Source organism: Erpetoichthys calabaricus, chromosome 10 (genome assembly GCF_900747795.2).
Source record: "Erpetoichthys calabaricus chromosome 10, fErpCal1.3, whole genome shotgun sequence".
In the NCBI taxonomy this organism is placed as follows: Eukaryota; Metazoa; Chordata; class Cladistia; order Polypteriformes; family Polypteridae; genus Erpetoichthys; species Erpetoichthys calabaricus.
The window spans coordinates 85535935-85562527 of NC_041403.2; the positions used below are offsets into that span (position 1 = coordinate 85535935).

The 26593-nt window shown below is 38.7% G+C and overlaps 1 protein-coding gene across 1 annotated transcript in view; it reads right to left on the reverse strand.

The window, feature by feature from the left end:
- Positions 1 to 4451: 4451 nt before the first annotated feature.
- LOC114658398 (uncharacterized) overlaps positions 4452 to 26593 on the reverse strand; it is a 75831-nt gene continuing 53689 nt past the window's right edge. The window contains exons 36-70 of the mRNA XM_051932446.1: positions 24420 to 24566; positions 24030 to 24050; positions 23743 to 23894; positions 22602 to 22853; positions 22354 to 22515; positions 22107 to 22255; positions 20862 to 21012; positions 20609 to 20766; positions 20349 to 20514; positions 20127 to 20252; positions 19823 to 20041; positions 19518 to 19735; positions 19230 to 19327; positions 18069 to 18193; positions 17877 to 17978; positions 16247 to 16366; positions 15957 to 16146; positions 15493 to 15586; positions 14720 to 14905; positions 13697 to 13844; positions 13390 to 13612; positions 12877 to 13052; positions 12195 to 12734; positions 10989 to 11045; positions 10797 to 10880; positions 9992 to 10204; positions 9744 to 9886; positions 9166 to 9304; positions 8150 to 8282; positions 7798 to 7984; positions 7493 to 7587; positions 7292 to 7386; positions 6901 to 7066; positions 5385 to 5546; positions 4452 to 4755 (exon numbers count right to left, since the gene is read on the reverse strand). Coding sequence (XP_051788406.1) covers positions 4646 to 4755; positions 5385 to 5546; positions 6901 to 7066; positions 7292 to 7386; positions 7493 to 7587; positions 7798 to 7984; positions 8150 to 8282; positions 9166 to 9304; positions 9744 to 9886; positions 9992 to 10204; positions 10797 to 10880; positions 10989 to 11045; positions 12195 to 12734; positions 12877 to 13052; positions 13390 to 13612; positions 13697 to 13844; positions 14720 to 14905; positions 15493 to 15586; positions 15957 to 16146; positions 16247 to 16366; positions 17877 to 17978; positions 18069 to 18193; positions 19230 to 19327; positions 19518 to 19735; positions 19823 to 20041; positions 20127 to 20252; positions 20349 to 20514; positions 20609 to 20766; positions 20862 to 21012; positions 22107 to 22255; positions 22354 to 22515; positions 22602 to 22853; positions 23743 to 23894; positions 24030 to 24050; positions 24420 to 24566 — 5507 coding nt within the window. The 3' untranslated portion in view covers positions 4452 to 4645. The remainder of the gene's footprint in view (positions 4756 to 5384; positions 5547 to 6900; positions 7067 to 7291; positions 7387 to 7492; positions 7588 to 7797; positions 7985 to 8149; positions 8283 to 9165; positions 9305 to 9743; positions 9887 to 9991; positions 10205 to 10796; positions 10881 to 10988; positions 11046 to 12194; positions 12735 to 12876; positions 13053 to 13389; positions 13613 to 13696; positions 13845 to 14719; positions 14906 to 15492; positions 15587 to 15956; positions 16147 to 16246; positions 16367 to 17876; positions 17979 to 18068; positions 18194 to 19229; positions 19328 to 19517; positions 19736 to 19822; positions 20042 to 20126; positions 20253 to 20348; positions 20515 to 20608; positions 20767 to 20861; positions 21013 to 22106; positions 22256 to 22353; positions 22516 to 22601; positions 22854 to 23742; positions 23895 to 24029; positions 24051 to 24419; positions 24567 to 26593) is intronic.

Consider the following 26593-nt stretch of genomic DNA (forward strand, 5'->3'; position numbering starts at 1 on the left):
GTGCTGCAGACCAGGGGGGTATTTTGCGTACGTTGCTTAAATCATCTGAGATCAGGTGCCTCATCTTGGATAAGTTAATGCCAATGACACTCATCCGGGATAGGTCGGTTTTTCAAACGCAGCCGTGTAGTAGATTAGTCAAGCTGGATCTAATCATCCAAGATGAATGCGCGCGCCCGCGCTGAGTGAAAAGCCCATATATATTGAGTCTAGAAAACACGATCAGCAAGTCTTTGATAGGCTGTAACAAAATGACGAAAGAACGGGCGCATTTTTTTTTTCACACACGCGGTGCAAGACCTTTTATTCGAAGGACATGAAGAATTTCAAGATTTAATATGCACAACGGGTAACACTGCAAAAGCAGCCCAGACCAGAAAAGATGGCTGGCAAAAAGTGGCTGACAAATTAAACGCTAAGTAGTGTGCATTGTACTTACTGAAGGCAGCGTTTCATTTCCTATGTGTCAGATTAATTATTATTTAATATGTCATAATTCCAGATCAAACGTGAGCACAAGGAGAACATGGGAACAGGTTAAAGTGAAGAACAAGAATATACTTCAAACTGGTAAATATTGGTATATAACTATTTAAAGAATTGTTGACATAAATAATCATATATAATATAAAAAACATTAATTTTAACGCTAGTAAGAAGGCAGACAAGCAAAAAACAGGTGGAGGTCCACGCGGTCCAGACCTAACTCCTGCAGAAGAGTTGGCTCTCCAGCAAAATGCCCATCGCCCTGTTTTTGAGGACATTCCGGGGGAAGCTCCTCCTCAGAACCAGTGGTAGGATGCAGTGGTCACTTCATTTCAGGTAAAGGATGGTCATTGCATATATTTGTCCTCCATGTGTGCCATAGGTATGTTCCATATAGCCCTCTTTTTTGTTGGGTCAGTTGCAGGGAATATCATATCCCTTGAACCTGTGTCTGACCAACGAGATATTGACGAAGGTCAAATATTTGATGAAGACACTGTGTCTGATTATTCATCAGGAGGAGAGGTACATTTTCCAAATAATGTTTGATCAAACTCCACTCTAATCAGTCCCATGTGCCCCAATCACATTTGGAAGTCCTGGTAATGAGAATGTTAGGCTGATTGAGATTCTTCATGGAACTGTGGGTGTTTTTACCTGTGTATTACCTACCTGCAATGGCATGAAACGCCTCTTTTATTGTCTGCACACGCAGGTGTCCAGGAAACACTATGAAAACCCGAAGGAAATATTTCAGAGCCAAACAAACTTTACAAATTGCCTGGCAAACTGCACTTTTAGTTAGATTTTCCGCATCGCCTACAGTATATAAAAAAGTGCTGCTTGTAAAAAACCTCAAAGCAGTGCATACTGTCTGTGTGGTTGTGAGAGCCCGACTTCGCCTAGTTTGACTTCGAATATAAGGTGCTAATAAATCTTTGAGGTACAATATTCCCCCTCGGCTAAAGCGGTATCTTTTGAAAAGAATTTCCTCCAGGAGCAATAAAGGATCTTGCCAATCGCGCAAAACTCTCTCTATATGAAATTCTCTTCTTATAATTTGCGCACCAATATCAATTGGTCGCTCATTCATGAACGGTGAAGCCACCGTCACCGATTACGTGTGTAAACTAATCCTTGTTTACGCAGAACAAACCTGCTCCGAGCAGGTTTGAGGATTAGGATGTGTTGCTATGACAACACTTCCAGCAAGAGTTTCGAAAAACCGACAGATCCAGGATCAGGCCAAATCATCAACAATTACATCTGGCTAAACGAGTAATCCACGTACGAAAAATACCCCCCAGGGCTCTGAAACTGTCCAAGCGCCCCCTGGCCCCGATGCAATCCAGGGGGGTTGCCCTCTCATGTTCCAGGGGAGATTTTGCCATGAGCCTGTCCTCTCCCGTGGTCCTTCCATCACAGGGGCGTCCCAGCTGGGCAAGGGCCCCAGCCGTCCACCACAGGTTGTAAACCAGAGTAAATGTATCCATTGACTGACACTATATGTAAATTCATCAGTTTATAAAATTAACTTCTATTCTTTGTTTCTGTAATCATTCTGGCCATGCTGTAACAGACTGCTTTTGAAGAATGCTCCCTCCAAGGCATTTTGCTGAGGATTAATTAAAAGATACAATGATCAGCTTTTCTCCTTCCTGATTACTGATTTGTCCTGTAAGAGGATGTTTCTTTCTTTAATAAGATGTTACATTTCTGTCACAGTAATTGCTAGTCCTACTGCCAAGTTCTGTGGAATGTGCTTATTTCCTATTGTCTCCAGCAGGAGCTGCTTGCTTCCAGAGATTGTGTTGTTTTTTGATGCAGAACAGATTTGAGCCATACACATCCCTTTAGTGACCATGGCAGAAGTAATCAGAAGAGAGTAATATAGTACAAAAAGATATACGGATTGGTCATGAGTCAATCTGGGCGTAAGACGGACCGGTATATGTATTTAAACCTGATAACCTCTATAGTAGTGTATAAAAAGTCTGTGTTATGTTACGTCATCAGTGTTCGTCCCTCCTAGTGTCCATTGTGTTAACTGTGAGAGGAGGAATTGTACCAGTATTGTTTGAGTGCTCATATGTTTTCTGTTTTAACATTTCAGCCTATTAATAATAAATATTAACAAATAAAGGAGTTCAGTGTGGTTTCATTACCCATTCGTTGCAGTTCACATGAAGGGGCACATCATAATTTACAACACAGAAGTTTCAGAGGTTAACCAGAATCAAAGCTAGAGCACAGCAATACAGCGTGTGCGGTGAACCTCGGTTACAATGGGATAACTTAAAGTCACATGGGATCATATTCGCTTTCTTTTCTCCCTCATACTGCTTGATCACCTTCATTTTTGTGTTGAGATCAATTGCCTTTTTTCCTATAATTGTAAGACAAATGTAACTGAACATAGTCGAAACTGCTGCAGGTAATAAACCAAGATCGAGAAGAATGAATTCACAGAGGGAACTTCGAATAGAAGTCAAGGGGTCCCTGGCTAGTATGACCAACTAGGTCAAGTAGCCTGCCTGAGTCGCCTTCCACCTGTTTATGTGCATCTTTCTGTCAGCTCCTCCCTGTCAGCTCTTAATGGCATTGAAATGAACTTCACAGATTACAGTGGAACTCTTCAAACCTATTACTACACCTATCCCCAGGTAATAAAGTAATTAAGCTGATGGAACAAATGCATAAATTACCAGTACAATACAAAAAATGCTTACAATTCCTGTAAGTTCTGTCAGTTCAGTTCATCCTGGTTCATTTCAGCAAAATTATTAAAACCTAATATAAACAGTTTTCAGTTGCACATTTGAAGATTTTCCATACCAGAACAACATTAAAAATTCTGCTTTACCCACATGTTAAGACCCTTTTCAAAGTCCAAAGTGCCAGTTATGCACAGAACAGAACCCTTCCCACAATTAAATAGTTCTTTGTCAAGCAAAAGCTCTACAAGAAACCCAGTCAAGTGTCATAAAGTCGGTAGTTTTAAGAGTGATTTTGTTATTTGAGTTAAGTTAATACAGTCTCATCTGTCTGACTTCTCATTAACTTGAGTGGATTGAGATAGCGAGACCATCAATTGTCACAATATTTATTGGCACGGAACATAAAGTCATAGCCTCAATCAAAGTTGCTTCCATCTTTCTAGTTATTACTATACGTTATTATTATTATTAAGTGTTACATGAATTCTAGTTCTGTGACTTGAACTAATTTAGTAAAACTTCAGGTGCTAGGACTGTTTGAAAACTGTAACATAAGATTTGCTATAATATGAGATTTAGTATACTGTGGTAAACTGGCACCCTGTCCAGGGTTTGCGCCTGCTTTGTGCCCTCTGCTTGCTGGAATTGGCTCCAGCTTCTCCAGGATACTGCTCAGAATAAGCAGGTTTGGAAAATAGATGGATGAGATGTAGTACACTGTGTAACTGCAAACAGAAGCCTGTCTCTGCTATAGAGTATCTTTTTATGTTTTATGTTTTGTCATTCATCCATCCATTCATTTTTTAAATCATTTGTCCAGCTCTGGATCATGGTGGGGGGCAACTCTAGGATATTGTACCAGTCCATTCCATACGCAGAACTGCTCACCCTAGCCAGTTTTTACAAACAAACTTAGCAAGCATGTTGCACTTGTATAGAGAGTTGAGCCAAGTGTAAGACTTACACATGTTGACCAGTACACAGTGTATCTTAAAAGTAAAAAATCTAAATTGTTACTGCTAGTATTTCATTTTCTTAGGTTTACGGGCAAGCCTAAAAAGCTTGTATAACTGTGATTTTTATTTTTACCATGACTAAAATGAAGTATGTTCTATATAGTTGGATTTTGTTCTTTATCCAGTATATTAAATGATCTCATATTTAATACTGAGCATTTTTAATCATTCTCTAAGTTATGTTTACATTCTAAAATTGAGTAATTTTTATTTTAAATGACCAAACCACAAATTTCTTTGTATGCATTTTATTATATATCTGAAATCTTTTGACAAATATAAATACATTTGAATGATGTATTTTTCAATGGGTAGTTCCCATGAATTACATTTCAACCACTTTCTAAAAATTTGAACTTGGAATTAAAGTTTGCATGAGGAGACACAATTCATCTTCTCAGTGTTCCATCGGCCCACCTTGTTCATTTAAGCACATCTGTTGCAGCTGCAGGCCACATGAGAGTCTACGGTGTCTTTGAGGTCCACACTCTTATCAGAGAAGTAGGCCATATTGTCAGGTCGGCTCACAAATGAATCTGAAAGTAAATAAGCAAAATTAGTTTTTTGATTCTTGAATGGAAACAATTCTTCTACTTCTGCATATCGCAAAACTATTGAAATTATGTAAGTTGAATGTGATCTCTTGTAGTCAAAGTCTGAAATAATCCCAAAAATGTACAAATGCAGTTGGTGTATCAAACAGTAACTCAGTTATCAAACATTCTTCGATACCGTGAATAGCTAGTAAATCATAAATAACAAACTATTCTATCTTGATTTGGTTATCTCACAGTAAAAACATCTGCTGATGAGAAAAAAATGTACTGGACAACAGTATCATGACATAATGTTTGACTGTTTACAATGTAAAACCTCTAGAACTGTAGCCAAGTTGTTTTTCCCTAATAATAAAAGAAAACCTTAATATGTGTTGTACAGAAAACATGCAAGCAGTTTGTAATATATTCATTATTTTAGTAGCAGTACTGAATTTCAGGGGTGATGTTTTTATCGTAATTGAAATCATCATGAGTGCCCTAGAATTTCTTAAATCCTCTAATTGCAGAAAACAAGCGTGTACTGCTGCACTGAGATGCTACATATAAACCAGCAGTTCAATTTGCTAATAAATTGTTCTGCTGAGTAGCAAGTAAGGCACACTTACCAGCTGGGAGGCAGTGGAATCCAACAGTCACAGGAGCTGATCTGAGTGGTGAGCATCCTGGCAAACAGCGCAGCACAGGCTCCACGGAGTAGCACTTGGAGTTCTGTCCTTCAAGGTTGACCTCTTTCTCCAGCTTTACAGATTCATGTTGCATTCGGCATGCTGCAGAACATAGAAAAAAAAAGTGTTAATGAGAACCGTCCATTCAGCCCATCTTACTTCATCACTTTCTGTTCATGTATTTCTTTCAAATAAGTGCCTAGTCGAGGTCCTGTTGTCCTCTACACTGCTCAGTAAATCAAGCCATACATTTTTTGTACTCTTTTGAAAAAATACTTTCCAACCTTTGTGCAAAATTTGCACTTAACTGTCCACCTGAGCCCCTTTTGGAGTAAATATAAAATAAATATATACGAGGGAGAACCCATATATTCCCGGAATCAGTCAATAGCACTGGAGTAGGGTGTAGCTATCACGTTTGTCATTAGATTTTGCTCCCTTTACTTTTTTTTTGTTCCTGAAATTAAAACTGAGACTGAAGGAAAGATGATCTGTTACTGTGTTAGAAATCTGAAAAAAAATTTCAAGAGGCTCTGCACACAGTAACAAATGTGAACAGGAATGGGAGAAGTGCAGGGAAAAATGTATTGCATTTCAAGGAGAGTATTTTGACATTTACTAAAAGGAAATTGCTGTAAATTGCATATAATTTTTTTTAATAATTGTGCAAAATTTTTTGTATGTATATGTGTGTATAATATATATATATGATATGTATATGTATATGTATATATATGGTATGTATAATATATATATATGAAACCAGTGTCTTGTGTTACATCAAAATTAAAGCAGACTACAACATTTCACTTGCTCTGTGATTTTACCACAATACTTAGTGTGGAAGACAGCCCGGACACAGACAGGTAGACATGTTTAAAAGCACCCAACACACGTTTATTATATAACTATTTACAATTAGTGCTCACACACAACCCCAAAACTCCCCCAAAGTCCAGGCCTTCTTGCCAATGTCTCTCTTTCTCTGGTCTGTCTCCTCTCATCTCCTCCAAGACCTTGTCTCTCGTTCTCCCGACTCCAGCCATCAAATGGAGGGAGGCGGCCCCTTTTATCCCCACCCGGACATGCTCCAGGTGCCTCCCGATTAGCTTCCGCCGGTACTCCCCATTGTTGCCGAAGTACCGGCTGCGCACCTGTAAGCACTCCGGGTGTCCCTGGTCTTCTTCCCCCTAGGGCTCCTCAGGCATCGGGGCGCCCCCTGGCGGTGACCATAGGCCCCTATAAGGTTGAGCTTCCAAGCTCAGTTCCCATGGTACCCAAAGCCACCAGGGTGGTCGCCCGCTCACGGTCTGGAGGAGGCGTAATCCCTCCTCCAGTCCTTCCGGGCATCCTAGCTGGGTTCCACCCCAAGCCGCCTGTGACACTAGTTAATCTTTTAATACTGTAGAAGAGGCTGTGTTAAATAATAAAAGTGCACATTTGTAAACTGCAATACCTTGTGCGTTTTTGCAGCTGTCTCCTGGAATCACCCATGAATTCATGAAACTTTGTGCATTCTCCACTGCCTCTCCATTTGGCATCTGATACTCCTCTCTTGTTTCTCCATCACCACGACCACAAATTCCACAAGTGCGCCCAGCCATGGAGGCATCAACTTGAATCTGGTTTAAAAATACATTTTTGATTAAAGGCAATTGAAAAAAAAAAACACATTGTCAAAATACTTTACAGTTATAGAGAGGATATCTCAAGAGATGTCATCCTGTATAAGAGCAGACATCCAGAAACCAAGAGAAATAATACATATAGAGCAAGGAGAGTTTCATAATTGACATGATGTCATTTAAACACATTGTTAAAACAGCCTTTGAAGAAAGGATGCCTACCTTCCAGCTATTTCCATTAAAGTAGATCTCACTTAGTCCATGGCTCACAGCACGGAGAGACAAGCCATCTCCAGTCTGTTCAATTGTTACAGAGCCTTTAAGAAACATGTGAAAAAAGTCAAATGTGTGAAGAAATTCAAACATATGTTAAGAGGTAAAATATTTTAAGAATATGTAGATGCTTATGAGTTATCCACTGACCAGTTGAGTCTGTGTATGGGAGATTTACAGCGGGTATTTCCAAACCATCAACCTTCAAGGACATGGCGTCACCTCTGGGGTCCATGTCAACATCTCTGATGAAAAATAAGAAGGTGTGCATTTGTTAAGGGATTTTTGAAACTTGAGTGCTTGTAAAACTTGTTTTTTTTTTAAAAATCAAATTACATGAACCCTGCTACTGTCTGCTAGTGCTGTACTTTGTTGGCTCCTTTAACTTTGTTTTTCTGTTTGTCTTCCATTTTCTTTTAATGATTCTGCAAAATCAGTTAAACTGTAATACTTACATATCAGCAATCTTGACATTAATCCTGTTACGTTCGGATATTTCGTCCTTTTTCAGCATCACCATAAATTTGTGCTCATCACTACAGTCTTGTGCCAATACTTGGTAACAAGATACGGGCATTTCATTGTTGACTCTCACACTGTTGAAGGTTGTCAGGAGATTTGAAGAAGAAGCTGAGCACTGGGCTAAATAAAACATATAACAGGAATTGTATAAATGGATGTCATCACATAGGAAAATGTTCGAAGCTAAGATTGGAATAAAGAGATCAGGTTTTAAAGGAATGTTTTGTGCTGATAATATGGGGTAACTAAATGTCCAGTTCAAAGATTATCACAACATCCACCCACCTGAATAGGAGTCAGCAAACATGTCAGGAAGGTCAGCAAGGATACTCCAGCCTGCCTGCTTCTGCTGATCTAAAGCATGTACTCCAACAAGCAGCGCTATGGGGATATGGACAGCACGGATATAAAAGGTCATCTAGAAAATTATAAAGAGTAGATTAGGCAGTGCTGTTTTTTCCTTACCTTTTTAAATTGCCTTGGTTTACAAACTTAAAAGTATTTTCAACGCATGACTACATTGTTCTGCAAATAATCCCCTCTATCTCACGGTTTCCTGCTAAATACTTAAAACATTACAAATAAATGATGAGTGTAGGAAAATCACAATGGAGTGAAACACAAGCACAAAACCCTAAAAGAGATGACTGAGGAGGTTCCGGCTTCAATTAAGTTAGGTTTCTTTTTCAGGCTTATGTAAGAATCCACCTAAATAGTTGTGTGAAAATTAAGATTGTATTAAAAGGTTGACTTTACTTATTATCTAAAAAAAAAGTCACAAGTTATAAGGTTGCTGAGCAGTCAATCATAAGAACAAATGTTGTAACAAAATATAAATATATAGTGCTTGCAAATAAATGTTACATTATATATATATTAGGGTTGGGTCGGTACTAAAATTTCAACTTTTGTATAAATACCAGCTTTAGGAACACGGTAACAGTATTAAAACATTACCAAACAATTAACGGATAACTCCGTTCCCCTGTCTCACTCCAGCCTTCCTGGTGTGCTGCACAATCACGCCCTTCCCTGTTGCGCCACATAATCGCACACCTCCCTGCCTGGCTGCAGTCCATGTCAATACAATGGCAAAAAGAATGGAGTACAGAAGTTTTTCACGGTTTTTCAAAACTACCTTTTATTTCCAGTACCAAAATGATCAAAATGTTGGTACCATACTGTTTTAAAATTGTGTTTTCAATGTGTTTTCCACTATCGGTATACCATGCAAATCTAAAATATATATTTTCTAGAATACAAAAAGTATGAAAGGAAATAAAATGTGCAGGCACTCTCACCTTTGGTATCTTTATGACGGCATCAATAGCTCTTGGGAAAGTTGCTGCTAAAGTGACTGTCATTTCTCTGGATGGGTTACTTTGCCTTTGCTGAGAAAAGCCAAAATAGAAAGCAGCACTTGGAGCATATTCTGCCATCCTGTAAAAACACAAGGGGTTTCAGAGGGGATTCTTTGGGCAGTAAGCCTTTGAAGTTTCCTTTCTTCATATTATTTTTCTATTCATTGTAATGCTGTATTGATTCATTATGTTTCTAATGCTGTATGAGAGAAGATTAAAGACAGTAGAACATTTTGTCCATGATGGATAGGTCTCTGTCTAAGAGACACTTTCAGCTGATTTCATTTCAGTAATATCGACACTAAGATGTTAGTATAATACATGTATTAGAACTGTGTATATAATTTAAAAATGAGGATGTATTTGTGAAACTGTATTTTCCATTACATGATCACAAAAGTCAGGACTGAATCTTAAGACAGGACACCATTCCTTTGATGATACCATTACACACTTCCAAAAAAAAAGAACAGCCTGTTTATAATTATTTCAGGTTTCTACCACATCTGAATCCTTACATTTTTGCCGTCTTCTTCACTGCAGTAGGGATCTTCCAAAATTGTGTTTTGAGCTGCACAGCTGGATGTGCACCAAGCTGTCCAGTCACTGCCTTAAAAGCGATTTTGTAGTCCTGGCATTCTTTACCCCATTGTGTTACAGCCTATTTAAAATAACAAACAACAAATAAATAAGAGAAATAAACCATATTTGTTCTCAAGTATCCAAAGTAAAGACAATCAAAGTTGAGAATTAACTTCCTTCTTACCATTGCCTTGTGCTTGCTGAGCAATATGGCATCAGCACAGATCTGCCATCTGCTTTTTTCAGTGAGTTCTGCCACTATCACTTGTGCTCTTGGTTTCGAAGCTGTCAGGTCACTGTAAACGGCCACCTGGTATCCTCGTTTCTCTCCGTCGGTCCTGATGGCCCGAGCAACAATGGCAAGCACTGGAGGCAAGTTATCACCAAGGAATCTATGCTGCATTGCCAGGAAAGCAAGGGGGAGAGCATGTTAGCAGTGACACTTCTGCTGAAACAGAACATATAGTATGCTGTATATGGTATACTGTTTCCATTAATCAGAATTTAAGGTGGAATTATACATTTCTGCAATATTACCTATGTATAAGCTTCTCAACAATTTTGATTTCAAACATTACTGTTAATTCACAGACATTCCCTAACTAAAGCATAAAGTAGTGGCTTTTCCAAATTTTTCAGAATCTTTATTATTTTGATAATTGTGATATTTACCTAGAATGTAGTAAAAAAATATGGTGACATATTTACACTGCCCTCTTCTAATTATCCCAGAAATGGTAAAAGTGAAGATGGATCATCAAACCTACTGCATGTAATGTTTTTGCACCTTTTTACCTGGTGAAAGTTAGTGGCTTGAGTATTTGTTTAAATTTAGATGGACTCAGATCATGATTACCATAAATCAAGATAATGGAAGAAAGATAATGAACTAATTTCTACTTCAGCTCAGCTAATGTTTAGTTTACTCTATTCCAGTTAGTAGGCATCAAGGAATAAAGCAGAAACATTAAGCTGGTTAGTCAACAAACCTTCTGTGATACTTCAGCAAAGCTAGAGGCGCTACTACTGCTGCTGCTACTGCTGCTGCTACTTGACTGCCTTCTGTCACCATGCTGGAAAACAGAAAAATGTCATATAGAGAAGGCAAGTTCATTTTAACTTCTTCAAGTAACAATCCTGCAATCTAAAAATATGGCTAGGAACAGTCAAATACACTTTACCAGGTGGATGTGAGCAGATTTGAATTTGTATTCATAAATCTCAGGTTCTCTCTTTGGCTGCAAAACAAGAAATTGGGTTTAACTTTCTGCATCTCACAAAAGGTAAATATCAAGGCAACATCAAACCAACTTAATGAATTATCACTGAGATAGCAGCAAAGAATTTATGTTATAGCTAAAGAACAGACAGGCTGGAATGAGAATATATGGAATTAACTAACAAAGGCAACAGAAGAGGCAACTAAAATGACTGAAATATAAGCATTTATCGAGCTCCAGCTTGGGAGGTCACAGGGTTCGGGGCATGAAGCTAATGATACTGTACTTGGATTCTTCCCCCGTCTGTTTCCTCAGTCTTATTTAATCAAATTTCAGAGTCATGAAGAATCCGAGTCTCTGTAGCATTAAGTGCGAGGTAGGACCCAGTTCTTGTTATAATCTGGGGTACAAGGCTTATGGGAGGAAATGAGTCTAGAGTACCTAGAGAAAAACTAATGCGGACACAAGGAGGACAAGCAAACTCAGTGCAGTTATTCACCAGGACAGAATTCAAACTTGGTCTCCAAGATTTGTAAGGCATCTGCATTAACTACTGCACCACTGTGTATTTAATCACAGCTCTGCTTACAAGAGCATACATAAATATTATATAAAAGGTGACAGTCTAGAACTATGGAAAATAACAAGTGATTAGAGATGTTCAAGGAAAGAATTACAGAAGACTACTATAAACACTTGGCATACATTTTAAGATATTATAATTGGCCATATGACTATCAAGTTTTCACAGAGCTATTCTCAGGTTGGTAACATATATGAAAGTGAGAAACTGAAGTTAAATCTAAGCAATATTTTTTATTCTGTGTTGCCCTTGTGAAGAATAGAATGGAACTCTCAGGTTGATTTCTGATGTATTCGCAACATGACAAGATCAGTAGATGTGTGATAAAGGAAAAATGGGACAGCAAAGAACTAGTGCAGATACTTAAAGATGGACTGATCAAACGTTTGAGTGAAGAAAGAGATATCCTTGAGATGTGAGCTGTTAATGGAAATGCAAATATTTCAGTGATTACTGGTCAGTATCATTCAAAGAATAACAAGAAGCAGTGAAATCTCCTTTAGGGCCCTACATGAATGCCTGGGTAGACCCGATAGTCTTCCTCTCTAAGTTTACTATATTGTTAAATAAGAAGTGAGATTAACCTGCTCCTGGCTGGACTCGCTGGAGGACTGGCTGCTGCTAACAGAGCTGCTCACACTCCAGGCCTGTTTATTTCCTTGCTGTCGTTTCTTCTTGTTTTGACTGTTATCTGATGATTTTCTGCTGCTGCTACTGCTGCTGCTGCTGCTACTACTGCTGCTGCTACTGCTGCTGCTGCTGCTACTGCTGCTACTGCTGCTCCTCCTCCTGTTTCGGTCACGGCTTCTTGTTCTTTGACTCCTCTCTTTTTGTGGATTCAGTTCATCAGGCTTTTCTCTCCTACGTGAGGAGGACTGACTGCTGGAAGAAGATGATGATGATGAGGATGAAGATGAGGAGGAGGAAGAAGAGGAGCTAGAGGTACGGCGTCTAGGCTTGGCTTTGAGGTTTTCCTGTCCTTCTTGCGCGACAAGTTTCTCCTGACTTGAGGAGCTACTTGACTGGCTGCTGTTGCTCTGAGAACTTGAGGAAGAACTTGTAGATGGTTCTGAGGATGAAGAGCTGGAGCTGGATTTTCTGTATGTCATGTTCGTTAATCTAACCTGTAATTTAAAAGCAATCAGTAACTAGACTGATTTAAGACAACCTTCTTACAGTACTCAAAGTTTCAAGTTTCAAAATATCAGGAATAAAAAATGAGCCAGCTAATCTAAGTATTAAAAAAGAAAGGGGAAATATTAAAACCTCTTCTCGTGTGAGGATTTTCTTCAGTTTCAGCAAAACGTTTTTGCCTTCAGGATTTTCTTCAGTTTCTTCTTCAGTGAGCCCCTTCAATGAAACCATTTTAATAATTTTGGAAGCAGCCTTTGCTCCTGCCTGGATTTCAACCTGCAGTTTTTCAATGGTACCTTCAGAGTGAGCTGTAAATATATTTGGGAGACTGTTAGCTGTGAAAAATTATTTCTTCAACCTTAGTAAACATCCATTCATATTTGTATCCATTTTGAAACTTGCTCATTCAATGTAGTGTCATGTTGGGGTGGGTCAGCATTATCTGTTGTAAGTTAAGAACAAACCTCAGGGAGAGAATATGCAACCTGACATAGTGAGTGGACCAAGCAAGATTCATATCGAGTTTCCCACTGGTATTAGGCAGCACCATCATGAATCTGCATATATATCAACATATATGTGTACATACACACAAATAATATACTACTAATAATATATCCAATGACTAAGATAATCCATTAGTACCTGGCTTGAGTACAATTCTTGCAGCATGTTGTCCAACAGCCTTATATAGGCATGAATTCCTTATGAAAGCAGCATTCTGGGTTTTGCCCTCATAACACAACTGGAATCCAAAGTTGGTAGCTTTAGCACAGGATTGACGATAGTAGTTGGCCATGTGCTTATGTGGTGCACCTTCTGCATAATAGGGAATTTCTGCTGATTGGATTTCCGAAGACATCTTTGGCTAAAAGAGTGGAGGAGAGCTCAATGAATATTTCTGGCAAGGCTTGCAGTAGTTTAAAACAGAAGGATTGGATAATTATTTTACCATTCCTTGTGAATGTTCTCTGGATGACTGCTGCTGGGATGTAAATTGCTGTTTCAAGATGTTACTTTCGGCAGAGTCTGGCACTATCAGAGTTTTCCTAGTTGCAGACAAATCTTCCACATTCCTGGTTACAGCGAAAGCTTCAGCCCTGTTGAGACAGAGAGGAAAATTATTTGCAGGTTTTTTTCAAAATACTTGTAGATTATATGTATTTGCCCAATGTACTGTACTTATATTTTTATTTAGCCATAACCCAAGTGAGGCCACCATGATCAACAATATGACTAATTCAGGCTGAACTTTAGTACTGTCACAGTTGAAAAACATGATTTGTGTCTTTGATCAAATGTGAACACATTACATCTTAGCCTTACTCATTTTCCATAAATAGGACCTAAGAGTTGTTAATAGGTGCAGAATACAAGACGCTTCACTATTAATGTTGTGTATATTGTAAGGCACAGTGTCACTGCATGCAATACTAGCTGAGACACAAGTAAGTCATTATTAGTGCATTGCCATTTAAATCCCAGATGTGTTGCTAGTACATTAGAGAGTCTGTATTGATGCTAATAATAATAATAATACATTTTATTTATGTAGTGCCTTTCCCATGCTCAAGGCGCTTAAGACAAAATGATACAAATAGTTTCTGCATGGACAATAAACAAATAAACACAGGATATACTAAATTATTAAAAAGGATAAAAGAAAAAATAAACCAGAGTATAATACTAAATTCAATATTAAAAGAAATGCCTGAGCAAATCATATAATTTGTGATATAACAAACACACAAATTATTCTGAGTATCTGGACAGAGAGGTAAACTGAAAGAAGGAGCAGAGTGTTACATTAAGGTAAAAGCCTTCCTGAATTGATAATCCCTGTAACATTAGTTTATGGACAGTTTGTTTTAAGATATTCAGGCTCAAAGTATTTCTAAACACTTCAGTTTATTCAAGTACTGTCCGTTATTTCAAAATGAAATGCAGTTTTTTGGACATTTTAACATCAGCGTACCTCAGGTTTAGAATCTCTTCCTCCTGCTGGCATGGTGCCGACTCAATTTTGAAATTCATTTCCTTTAAGTCAACTCTGGCCACAAACTTCATAGGAATGGCAGCTCGTCCTTTTGCGTAAATCTCTACTGCACTCTGAATTAAGTGAGTGTTGATGCCCATGACTGCTACTGTGTGCAGGGAGATGCTGTAAAGTATACAAGTTAGTGAGGTTAATCAGCTGCCTGACTCGTGCTCTTTCCTGCTCCAGCTCTGACTGGCCCTGAACAGAATTTTGTGGCTGGAAAATTGTTTTATTGATGAGACCTTCTAGTTATTTCTGAATGTCAGCAAATATTTGTTGCATTTATTCTTTTATTGTATAGGTTCTTTACCCATGCTGAGCTCAGAGTTTGCACAAATTTACAAATAAAAACAGTACAGTACATAACAATATGCTCACATATATCTATTGAAATGAACCACACTTGTATTCCAAGGTTTAAATGACTTTTCATCATAATTTCAAATACAAATTTCATGATCACTATATGTACAAAAGATTTATTCATTCAAGAAGTACTATGATGTTTCCAGGTTAGTTACTTGAATTATAATTTGCCAGGCTGGGAATCAAACTGGGTTCCCTCTTGTGATAACCACTGCAACACAATGCTGTTTTCATTTTTTTATTTGAAATGCTAAAATAATTTATGCCTGGCAGAAAGTGTCACGCATACTGTATATCAAAGGAATCTGCATCACCTGCAACTGTACAAAGTGAAACACACCTACCTGGGAGTTAATTCTGCTTGAACTTGAATGTTAGTGTTCAACAACTGAGATACTTGGAAATTGTCAGCAGGAGCAGGTGACATACGAGTCTGGACTGGGAGGGAAAACAAACGTAAAGACTGTTAGAATTTGTGACCGGTGCAGCATGACACGTCTTCAGTTCCATCTGCTGGTTATACCTCTGGCCCCGCTCAAAAGCTCTTATGGTATCTGAGCTCAGGCTGTAGGTATATCTGACATTTGTTTTGTTTTTCTTCTAAAGTACTTTTTTTGTTATGTCAGAAGCTCATTATTTTAAAGGTTTAATCTGAAAGGACTCATGTATTATGTACAGTTCTGACAATACAGTAGGAATGAACACAAATGGTTTTCAGTAGGATGCTTAATAGGTGAGTTTGGAAAACATTCATGTCTGATTTTTTCTTGCCTTTAAAGTACATCAGAGTCACATTAGGAATCCATACCATTTGCTGAAGAGGCTGTCACGGCTGCAGAGTACAGGCTGACTTCAGCAGGAAATCCCACACATGTAGGTATAATTCTTCGTACCTCTGCAGCGAGCAGAGGCTTGGACCACTGAGCTTCTGCTCCATCCTGAAGCTGTTTCACAAGTTTTCTGATGGTGTCGTGTCTTTGCAAAGGTCCAGTTGCCATCTATAATGAAGATCACACACTTGAGTGTCTAATCGCTGTGGCCATCTTCTTTTCCCAACTGGTTCCAAGGAAATAACATTCAAATAAAAGTGTGCCATACCTGCACAGCATCTTCAATGGCATTCTTGTCAAGTTCAGCAAAAGAAACCTCTTGTCCAAACAGTTTGATGTATGCAGAAGCAATGGGTTTATTAGAGGGCAAAGACTTCCATCCAGAAAGCTGCATTGTAGGGAATAAGGATAAGGTAAGTATCATTTTAATGGTGGAAAAGCTATTTGTAACATTGTTTAAGTTACCATTGACATATAAAGAGGCTTAATTAGTTTTCTTCATTCAATATACAGAAAATACTCAGAAAAGCAATTGCTAACAATAGTTGCATTTGTAGCCCCTTTTCGGCATCTATTCATGCTTTATGTACAGTTATCGTACCTGTTGTGGTGGAGTTGGAGATATAGTAGGTAAACTGTCAAAGCTGATGTTGTCATTTTGAGGCAAACAGCAGGAGACAGTCCTGCAAACATCAGTGTGTTTGAAGCAAACAGCAGGACTGCCTACTGACTCCAACATTTGCTGCCAGGTCAGGCCCCAGTTCCTGCAGCCATGCATTAGATGGCGCATATTCAGAAGACTGACGGATGACTCCATCGTTTGTTAGCCAGACATGCATTTGTGCACTTGGAAAAGTAGAACTTTAGTCTGTTTTTGCATTATTATTCCTTACTGACATATATCATACCCTTAGAATAAAGGATTAAAACCACATGTGTTCTATAAATGTTTTATTTAAATAAATTAATAGGTGCCAAAGATTTTGAAGTCATTCCTCCATTGAGATACACTTGTTCAAAACTCAATCTGTTTGTTTTGCTTTCTTAGAATATGTTTACCTTGACCATAAAATTGGAATTTGCAGATTCAGCAAGTGGATTGACTAATGGATGTGTGTGCAGTAAAGCGCAGGACTAAAAACCAGTAAGCCAGCTTATTAATACTGTACTGTACATTTGAAATCATAATAATTTCCAAAATTCATTTAGCAAGCACAAAGAAAAGTGAAATTAAAAACAAACTTGCTTAAATGATTTGTATACATTTTCTCCATAATTGTCTTCCTGCTGCCTGTTTTAACAGCTTCATGCCTTTAACCTCTCAGTTGGCCTGATTTCATTGCCTAAATCGTCACCTACTCCTTGTCGTCATTATCTTTTACAACATTCAAACCAAATACCTCCAAATGAGATTCTCCGCCCTGAAGAGCAACTTTCAGCCAGCCTTCATTCCTATTTAAGTCAACTCATTTAATCCATCCATCCATCCATTTTCCAACCCGCTGAATCCGAACACAGGGTCACGGGGGTCTGCCAACACAGGGCACAAGGCAGGGAACCAATCCTGGGCAGGGTGCCAACCCACCGCAGGACACACACAAACACACCCACACACCAAGCACACACTAGGGCCAATTTAGAATCGCCAATCCACCTAACCTGCATGTCTTTGGACTGTGGGAGGAAACCGGAGCGCCCGGAGGAAACCCACGCAGACACGGGGAGAACATGCAAACTCCACGCAGGGAGGACCCGGGAAGCGAACCCGGGTCCCCAGGTCACCCAACTGCGAGGCAGCAGCGCTACCCACTGCGCCACCGTGCCGCCCAACTCATTTAATGTATAACTGAATTATATATAATCTTAACTAGACAAGGTAGTAAATAAAATATACTTACTGCTTTCAGTATATTCTGAATTTTGTTAATCCTAGCAGGGTTAATGTCTTGCTGTTGTCTTTTCATAATGATATCTTGCAGCCCTTCTGTTCGAACACCAACCTATGAAGGAGGCAGGGGGCATAATATTTAATAGACTATATTGACAAATAAGATATTTTTTATATGTATTGACTGAAATTGTTGCCTCACCTCCAGAAAATCTGCTGCACTTCCTGCAACATAGGCTCTGATTTTGGACACCACAGCAGTGGGCAGGATGCTAGCAGCATTGTTGATTACAAAGATGTTTGCAGCAGCTCCAGCCATTATCTCATCTGGAAGGCATCAAATATTCACATGTATTAGGGAAAGTGATTGAATGGGAGTGCATGTGTTCTTGCAAATTTCTTTTTATGTACTTATGGTGATTTTTTTTTAATTGAACCCCTTTGATGACAGCACTAGTCATTTTTTATGCTTTGTTTCTGAATTGTGCAATGACCTAAAGTGAAGTTTCTAAAAGTCATGGTAAGGCAGTATCTTTGTGATGTATTTACCAATTATCAGCAACATGAGTTAACCCGAGGTCTGCTCATTTTCTCATTCCTCTATTGTTCAGATCTCAATCTGGCACAGACACAAGTTTTGTTTTTTTTTTTTGTTGTTTTCTTCTCTACTGCTCAGTACACATATTGCCACTATAATTTCAGTCCCAATGTCTGCCTTAATAAAACTAAATCATTTTTTATTTATATTTAGAAATATTTGTGATTACCATGAGTTTTATTTGGCCTTTTTTGCATTGTGCCCTCCCCCACCATAACTTATCTTCTATGGGGGAGGAGCGAAAGCTTTAGATTTGTCAAAAATTTCAATCTCCGGTTTTCGATGGAACTTAAAGTTTTAGGGTCCCCTGATACCAAAAACATTGATATTTTGATGATGGGTGTGCATCTGTCCATTGGTGTGTGTGTCTGTCTGTGTGTCACAGTTACTTGAGGATGGTCTAGAGCTAAAACAGCTGGACAGAAAAATACCAAACTTGAAACTTAAGCCTGTTATGAAATGACAATGTGCTGATTAGCTTTTGAGTCAAACCGTGCAAGAGTAAGATGCACTGCAGATGAACCCTCAAATACCGTAATTCTGCAATTAATTATGAATTCTTCTTGTCAATTGCTATCGTAATGATGTATTTTATGATCAGAAAGATCAGCATCAGAGCATCATTGCCAAAATGTTATAGAATAGTTCAGGTAACTTGGTTCCTAGGGCACAAAGCCTACTGACACTCATGTCCGAGTTTTTGTTGTTAATGTGTTGTGTTGATTGAATAGAAAATGAGCAAATGTAGAGTTTAAAAATACTTACTACTGAAGGTATCAATACGCATAGCTTTGCTGTAACGGTAGCTGAGACGGTCAAGCTTTGGGCTCAGCAGCTTAATAGCTACATTGCAGGCAGCAGCACTGAAGAAGAAGAAATCAATTAGAGTAACTCTAAAAGTCATTAAATTCAACCCACTATATGACTTGACATTTCAGTTTGCTTGTTACTTCCAGAAAGCTCATAATTTTTTTTTACTTGTAATAGAAACATGAGATAAAAATGTCACATTATGTGGCATGCTTGAAGATTTCTTAGCCAAAAACTACATACACAGGGCGGTAATCAGGCAGACGACTTCGGGTAAGAACCTTCATGTGTGAGTAGGTGAAGCTGGCAACTTGAAGACTTGTTTCCTTCAACAGGGCTTCAGTTAATGTGGTCACGACTGCTATAGTGGGCCTGGTTTCAAACAAGACTATACAAGACATGATTCGGACTTCAGGGTGCAGTTGTTTCTCCATAAAAAGCTGAAGAGTGATATCTTGGACCTTTAAAAACACAGAAGTGTTAAGTTATTAGTCCAATAAGTAATTTTCTCCCCTTTTTGTATCTACCCGGATTTACTTTGGCACTACCTTCTTGGGTTCTCTCTTGGCGATGTTTCTCAGAGCCATCACTGCATCCACTTGCACCTTGACTGGCATGTGTGAAGCACCAGAGGAAAACCCAGGTAGGAACTTCTGAATGCGCTTCAGGCTGGCTGGTTGGCCTGCATTGCCCAAAGCTTTCAGAGCAAGAACAATATCTTCCTGGTGGGCTTTGCTGGCAGCGTCAGCAGCGAAGTCATGAAGGGGCTGTGAATAAAACTGATGGTGAGACTTTCTCCGGAAATTTCTAGATTTCATCATTGTAGCATTTTTTTTATTTTAAAGGACCCACCTGTAAGACATTATCGGAACAGCTTTGATGCAAAGAGCAGAATTTGTAAACCATAGAACCGTAGCCAAGCATTGTGATTTTACGGAGGACTGGTGACTGCTGAATATGGCGAGAGTTAGCAAGAGCCTGAAACAAGATGCATAGAATTCCGTGAGCTTTTTGGTTTTTCAAGGTTTAGAATCTAGGTGATAGTAGATGGTTTTCTGGTAGCAACAAACTTACTTGTGCAAAAGGCATGGTCTCATGATCTGCTTTTGTTAGGTGCAAGGCGGTGATCAGAGCCTGAGCAGCTTCCATTTCAGTGATGGCATTTTCCTGAATCTTTTCCTTGATGAACCTCAGAGCATAAGCAGTCCCAACAGCAGGAATGGCATCTAAGACCCAGCGCCTACGGGTGGAGAGCACAAGTTGATAAAAAAAAAAAAAACGGGTAACAATGTGCTACATGAAGCTCATTTAGAAGGACAGCCACCATGCCATACCTGAAATCTTTTCTGTTTTCAAACTGTTTCCAGATGGCCTCAATATTTTGATGGTTGGCAGAGCGTAACAGCTGGGTAAGCAGAAGGAACTTGGCAGGAGCATCTGGATGGGCATGCTGCTGATTGTGCTGAACCAGATGTGTTAGGGTCTCTGTGATCTGTCAGTAGCAAAAAAACAAACCAGAGGAATATTAGCAAACTGAAGAGACTATGATTAGGACACATTCTATTAACTGATTTATTGTTGCCTCACTTGTGTTTCAGGGTTTTTGTTCCTGGTGAGCTGAATTGGTGTTTGAAGAACTTCGGATGAAAACTCATACTGGAGAGATCCTCGATCCTGATATTCAGAATCAGCTGGCCTTACTGGGCTACTGCGGAGTTCCACAAATACAAGATTTTGCCTGGAAGAGGATATGTTTTATTCGACTTTTTGTCATTTTGCATAACAAGTATTTGACAGAAATACAATTAGACACATGCCATAAGATTTACCAGGAACCTAAAAATTTATTGCAAGAGAGATCACAGCAACTAACATTTAATCATTTATAAAAGTCTGAACATTCCTAAATTGGACTTGTACCCTTATTGAACTTTCATTTTCTGTTCTCACGGCATATGTAGGATAATTCTGTATTCATTCATCCACTGTTGGGACCTACTTATTCTGTTGCCGAGAGTTAACTGTGGATGGGAAGCCAGTATGTCACACAGCATACTCATTTACTCCAGGACAATTCAGAATCATCGATCAACTTAACTGGCATATCTTGGGGAACTTAGAGGAAACTGAAGTACCCAAAGAAAATCAACATTGATAATGGTAAGACCAGGATTTACTATGCAGAAGTGTAATTCTCTGTTTCCATAAGTCAGTGGAAAATGCTTTGTAATATAAAAGACAAAAGTCAAAGCACCTTGTATCACCCTCTTGCCATAGAATTAATTGTTTTTGTCATTTTAATTAACTTTTTGTTAATTATTTATTGTGCTTATCCTAAGAAAGGTGCTTTATATAGTGTAATCTATCATGCAAAACTTTACTTACCTATGTCAAATAAACTATATTGCCAAATTGTAGAAATCCATCTTAATCTAAAATAGCCAGGGAATTAAATGACACCATTCAAGATGTCCATTATTTAAAATCATTGCCCACAGCCAACAGTGTGAAATTCCTACCAACTAAAGATGCTATACCATGCAACTTTAAGGCCTTGTAAAATGCTCATGAATTGTTTGATTAATAGTTTTAATCTAGTATCGATTCACAAACTTTAACTATAAGTAAACATCAACAACATTTGTAGTAATGTCACATTTATAACCAAGCCAGCTATGCTTTTAGTCTTATATTAACCTGATTTGCTATCTCTGTGGACCCAATGAGCAATAATACATCTTTCATAGCAACATTCCAAAAGAAGAGTGTTTTGTGAATTAAAAACTACTGCCTGAAATCAAAATGATTTATTTATTTCCTAGGCCAACATACCGAGCTTCCACTTGAGCAGAACCCAAAACTTCATTGAATGGAGTGTACTGATGGACCTCCTGAGCAGTAGCTTCAATGATCAGTGCTCCTGAGTCTGTGGGTTTCATGACGTAGTTGTAGGCAGCTACACCCCGTAGGTTCTTTCCTCTCTAGTCAGTCATGAAAATAAAGAACTGTTAAACTCAGCCAAAGTTTAGTGTGAAAAAAGGCATGTGCCATTCTAAAAGAAAAAAAATAAAAATCCCACCTGTTGACAGTAGGCACAATGTTCAGCATAGGCCATGCCAATGTCCTTCCTGACTCTGTCCTCACAGTTGTTGAGATCCTTGCTTTTGGTGACAATGATACGATTTCCCTTTTGTTGCTCCTGAATCAAATAGTTTGTTTGGCAGACGCCTCCAATTCCAGCCTGGGGATAGACAGAGGTCACGTCACATCAGCAGGTTTACCTTAATTTAAGTAAAATGAAGAGCTAAGAGCCTGGTTCTGACTTGCCTCCTGCAGCTCATACACATTTTGTGTCTTCTTGATGTTCAATTGAAGCAAATTCAGAATTCCTCTTTGGATGTTGACCACAGTTTCTGATACATCTTCAGGAGCATAGATGTTTCCCACACGACCATTGCTATATTCAAATTTGATGGGATTTTGGAGTTGAGATGCCAATAGCCTGGTAACTTTTTCAGTTGGTGCAAACTGATCCTTGGGCCAGATGCCATTGTACTCATAGACTTGGGGATCAACAACCTGAGAAACAGTACGACAAGTGGATTCACTTTACATTTTAAGAACAGTGAAAGAAGACGGTTTTTTGTGTAAAATGTTCAAAAACTGCACTACTACTACTACTACTAATATATGTACATTTACATTATTCTCTGTGGCAATACTTTTTCATTCCTTGAGAGTATTTAAAAAGGCAACATAATTAGAAAGAGAAAGGCTAAGCAGTATTATTATTCTGTAAACTTTTTAGTGTAGTAATGAAACTCATGGATAGACAGTACAGTATGTGTTTTTTGCGTGTGTAATATACGTAATACGGATTCTTCTCGGACTCTGATACAGGCTGGATTAATTGTACCTAGATAAGGCACAGGAACATGTCTGTAATGGTGATATGATTCTCACAAACAGGCATTTAACTGCTAATTTAATTTACATTTCTTAACAATAGCTACATTACAGTTAATTCCAGAAATAATTCCCTAGAAGTGTTAATTGTTTTCCCGGTGGTTCTTAACCTAAACAGAGCAGCATATTTAGGACTACTGGTATGCTGTTCAACAATAACTCTGGAAGAAAGATTGACCAGTATTTTTTATGCCATTTACATATTCCAATACATCCCTAGTAGAAGTCTGTGTGTGTGTGTGTGTGTGTGTGTGTGTGTGTGTGTGCGAGTGTCTCATGATGCTGGAAAGGTCAAGATATGCGGTGATCACTGCATTGTGGAAAAAAGCAACACATAGTAAGTCACCCACCTGTTAGTATATAGCATTCAGTACTGCACGGTGTACATGACACTTTATAAAATAAACAGAGTCCTCAGATACAAAGGCCTAGTTCAGAAAGAGTGTGCGGTGGCTTGTATGTTTTACAAATATGAATAGTGCAATACTTATTGCTCTAGTACCTTAAGGAGATATGTTTTCTGAGCAACCCCACTGATCTGTACTTTGCTGGTAATCTTCAGACCGGCACGTGCTAAGCCTTTCTCCGGAAGCCCAGCCAAAAGAAGCGCCTCATATTTGTACATGTAGGTCTTACTTTCACTGAACTGGGGATCTAAAAACAAATAAGGTCTTTAATGCATTTGATACTAAAATGGAGAAACTTTAGAAATGAATGTGATCAGAAGAGATTGTACAAATGATCCAAATAAAGTGGGTGAAGAAATATGAATATATAGATTTAACTCACCAAGGTTGATCTGCTGACATGCTGTAATAAAATGAAAATATAGGGTCAAATAAAATATTCACTGCATATTACCCAAAGTACACAATATAAAAATACTGAAATAGAAAACATGCTGCTTTTGGTTGTTTAAGTGATTAATTTTTAATTTAAATGTGATACTCCATGTAGAATTTATACATTTCATACTGTTAATTCTATAGAAACCATTTAAAAAGAAAATGAATTCCACTATTATCCATCACTCTGCAATGATATACTCAATGCACATTTAACACGCACAACTTACATTGACACTTTTTAATAAATTCTAAATATTTTACCCACACCTTTTACACACCATGTCATGACTATAAGAGGCTCATTTTTCTTTCTCTTGTCCCTTCTACTTACCCACAAGGGCAATGGTCAGTGCTATCACCAATCTTCTCATGGTGGAAGAAAAGTGATTTCGCTGCATGATGCCTGGGTTTATATACACTTCTGCCTGCTCACTTGTGCATGCGCATCTCTGTGTCTTGTGTTTTTTTTTTTCAGTTTATTTTTCTGGTCATCCTGACCATCTATCATAGATATTGGCAATTCTAATTTTTATTTAAACATGCTCCATCGTTACATGTTGCATTAACCTCACTGGGGTTATACTGACCTGTATTTTGCAAGCTTGCTGTTGTGACACCACCATTACCTCAGGTAAAGCCGATGCACTAGAAATGTGATTTTAATTTGATGTTTTTGAGATTTTAAGCATTTGATAAAGAAATACATTCCAAGAGAAACAGGGTGACTAATATATAAGTTTGAATGACTGAAAACAGTATTACAACAAAGCAGATCCCATCATTTTCATACTGTAAATGGGAATAATTTTATGTAAGTCTCTCTTATTTATTTTTGTTATAATCTACCTGATGTGCCTGAGTATTTTTCAAAATATTAATCTTACATAATGTACCATTTATGGTGCTCATGATGATCATACTGAAAGACTAAGGCACTCCGTTCTTTGTAGATGTACCTATCTTATGATTTGAATGCAACACTTTCTATAATGGGTATAAACAATTACTAAAATGATTCATAAATTCTCTTTCACTCCACTCATCACATTGCTGCTATATTATTAAGTTTATATAAAATTTCAAATCAATGACCTGGTTAGGCTCCTCCTATTAATGATGCACATGGAATAGTATTTTACACTCTGCAGACCCACTAAATATATCAAACACACTTTGATTTGCACCACTGAATTAAAATGATAGATAGATAGATAGATAGATAGATAGATAGATAGATAGATAGATAGATAGATAGATAGATAGATAGATAGATAGATAGATAGATAGATAGATAGATAGATAGATAGATAGATACTTTATTAATCCCAGGGGGAAATTCACATACTCCAGCAGCAAAAAATATTAAATTAAAGAGTAATAAAAAATGCAGGTAAAAAACAGACAATAACTTGAATAATGTTCAACGTTTACCCCCTCTGGTGGAATTGAAGAGTCGCATAGTTTGGGGGAGGAATGATCTTCTCAGTCTGTCAGTGGAGCAGGACAGTGACAGCAGTCTGTCGCTGAAACTGCTCCTCTGTCTGGAGATGACATTGTTTAATGGATGTAGTGGATTCTCCATAATTGATAGGAGCCTCTTGAGTGCCCGTTGCTCTGCTACAGATGTCAAACCGTCCAGCTCCATGCCAACAATAGAGCCTGCCTTCCTCACCAGTTTGTCCAGACGTGAGGCGTCCTTCTTCTTAATGCTGCCTCCCCAGCACACCACTGCATAGAAGAGGGCACTCGCCACAACCATCTGATAGAACATCTGCAGCATCTTACTGCAGATGTTGAAGGATGCCAGTCTTCTAAGGAAGTACAGGCGGCTCTGTCCTTTCTTGCACAGAGAATCAGTATTGGCAGTCCAGTCTAATTTATCATCCAGCTGCACTCCCAGGTATTTATAGGTCTGCACCCTCTGCACACAGTCACCTCTGATGATCACGGGGTCCATGAGGGGCCTGGGTCTCCTAAAATCCACCACCAGTTCCTTGGTTTTGCTGGTGTTCAGTTGTAGGTTTAAGTCGCACCATTTAACAAAGTCCTTGATGAGGTTTCTATACTCCTCCTCCTGCCCACTCCTGATGCAGCCCACGATAGCAGTGTCATCAGCAAACTTTTGCACGTGGCAGGACTCCGAGTTATATTGGAAGTCCGATGTATATAGGCTGAACAGGACCGGAGAAAGTACAGTCCCCTGCGGCGCTCCTGTGTTGCTGACCACAATGTCAGATCTGCAATTCCCGAGACGCACATACTGAGGTCTGTTTGTAAGATAGTCCACGATCCATGCCACCAGGTATGAATCTATTCCCATCTCTGTCAGCTTGTCCCTAAGGAGCAGAGGTTGGATGGTGTTGAAGGTGCTAGAGAAGTCTAGAAACATAATTCTTACAGCACCACTGCCTCTGTCCAAGTGGGAGAGGGATCGGTGTAGCATATAGATGATGGCATCTTCCGCTCCCACCTTCTCCTGGTATGCGAACTGCAGAGGGTCGAGGG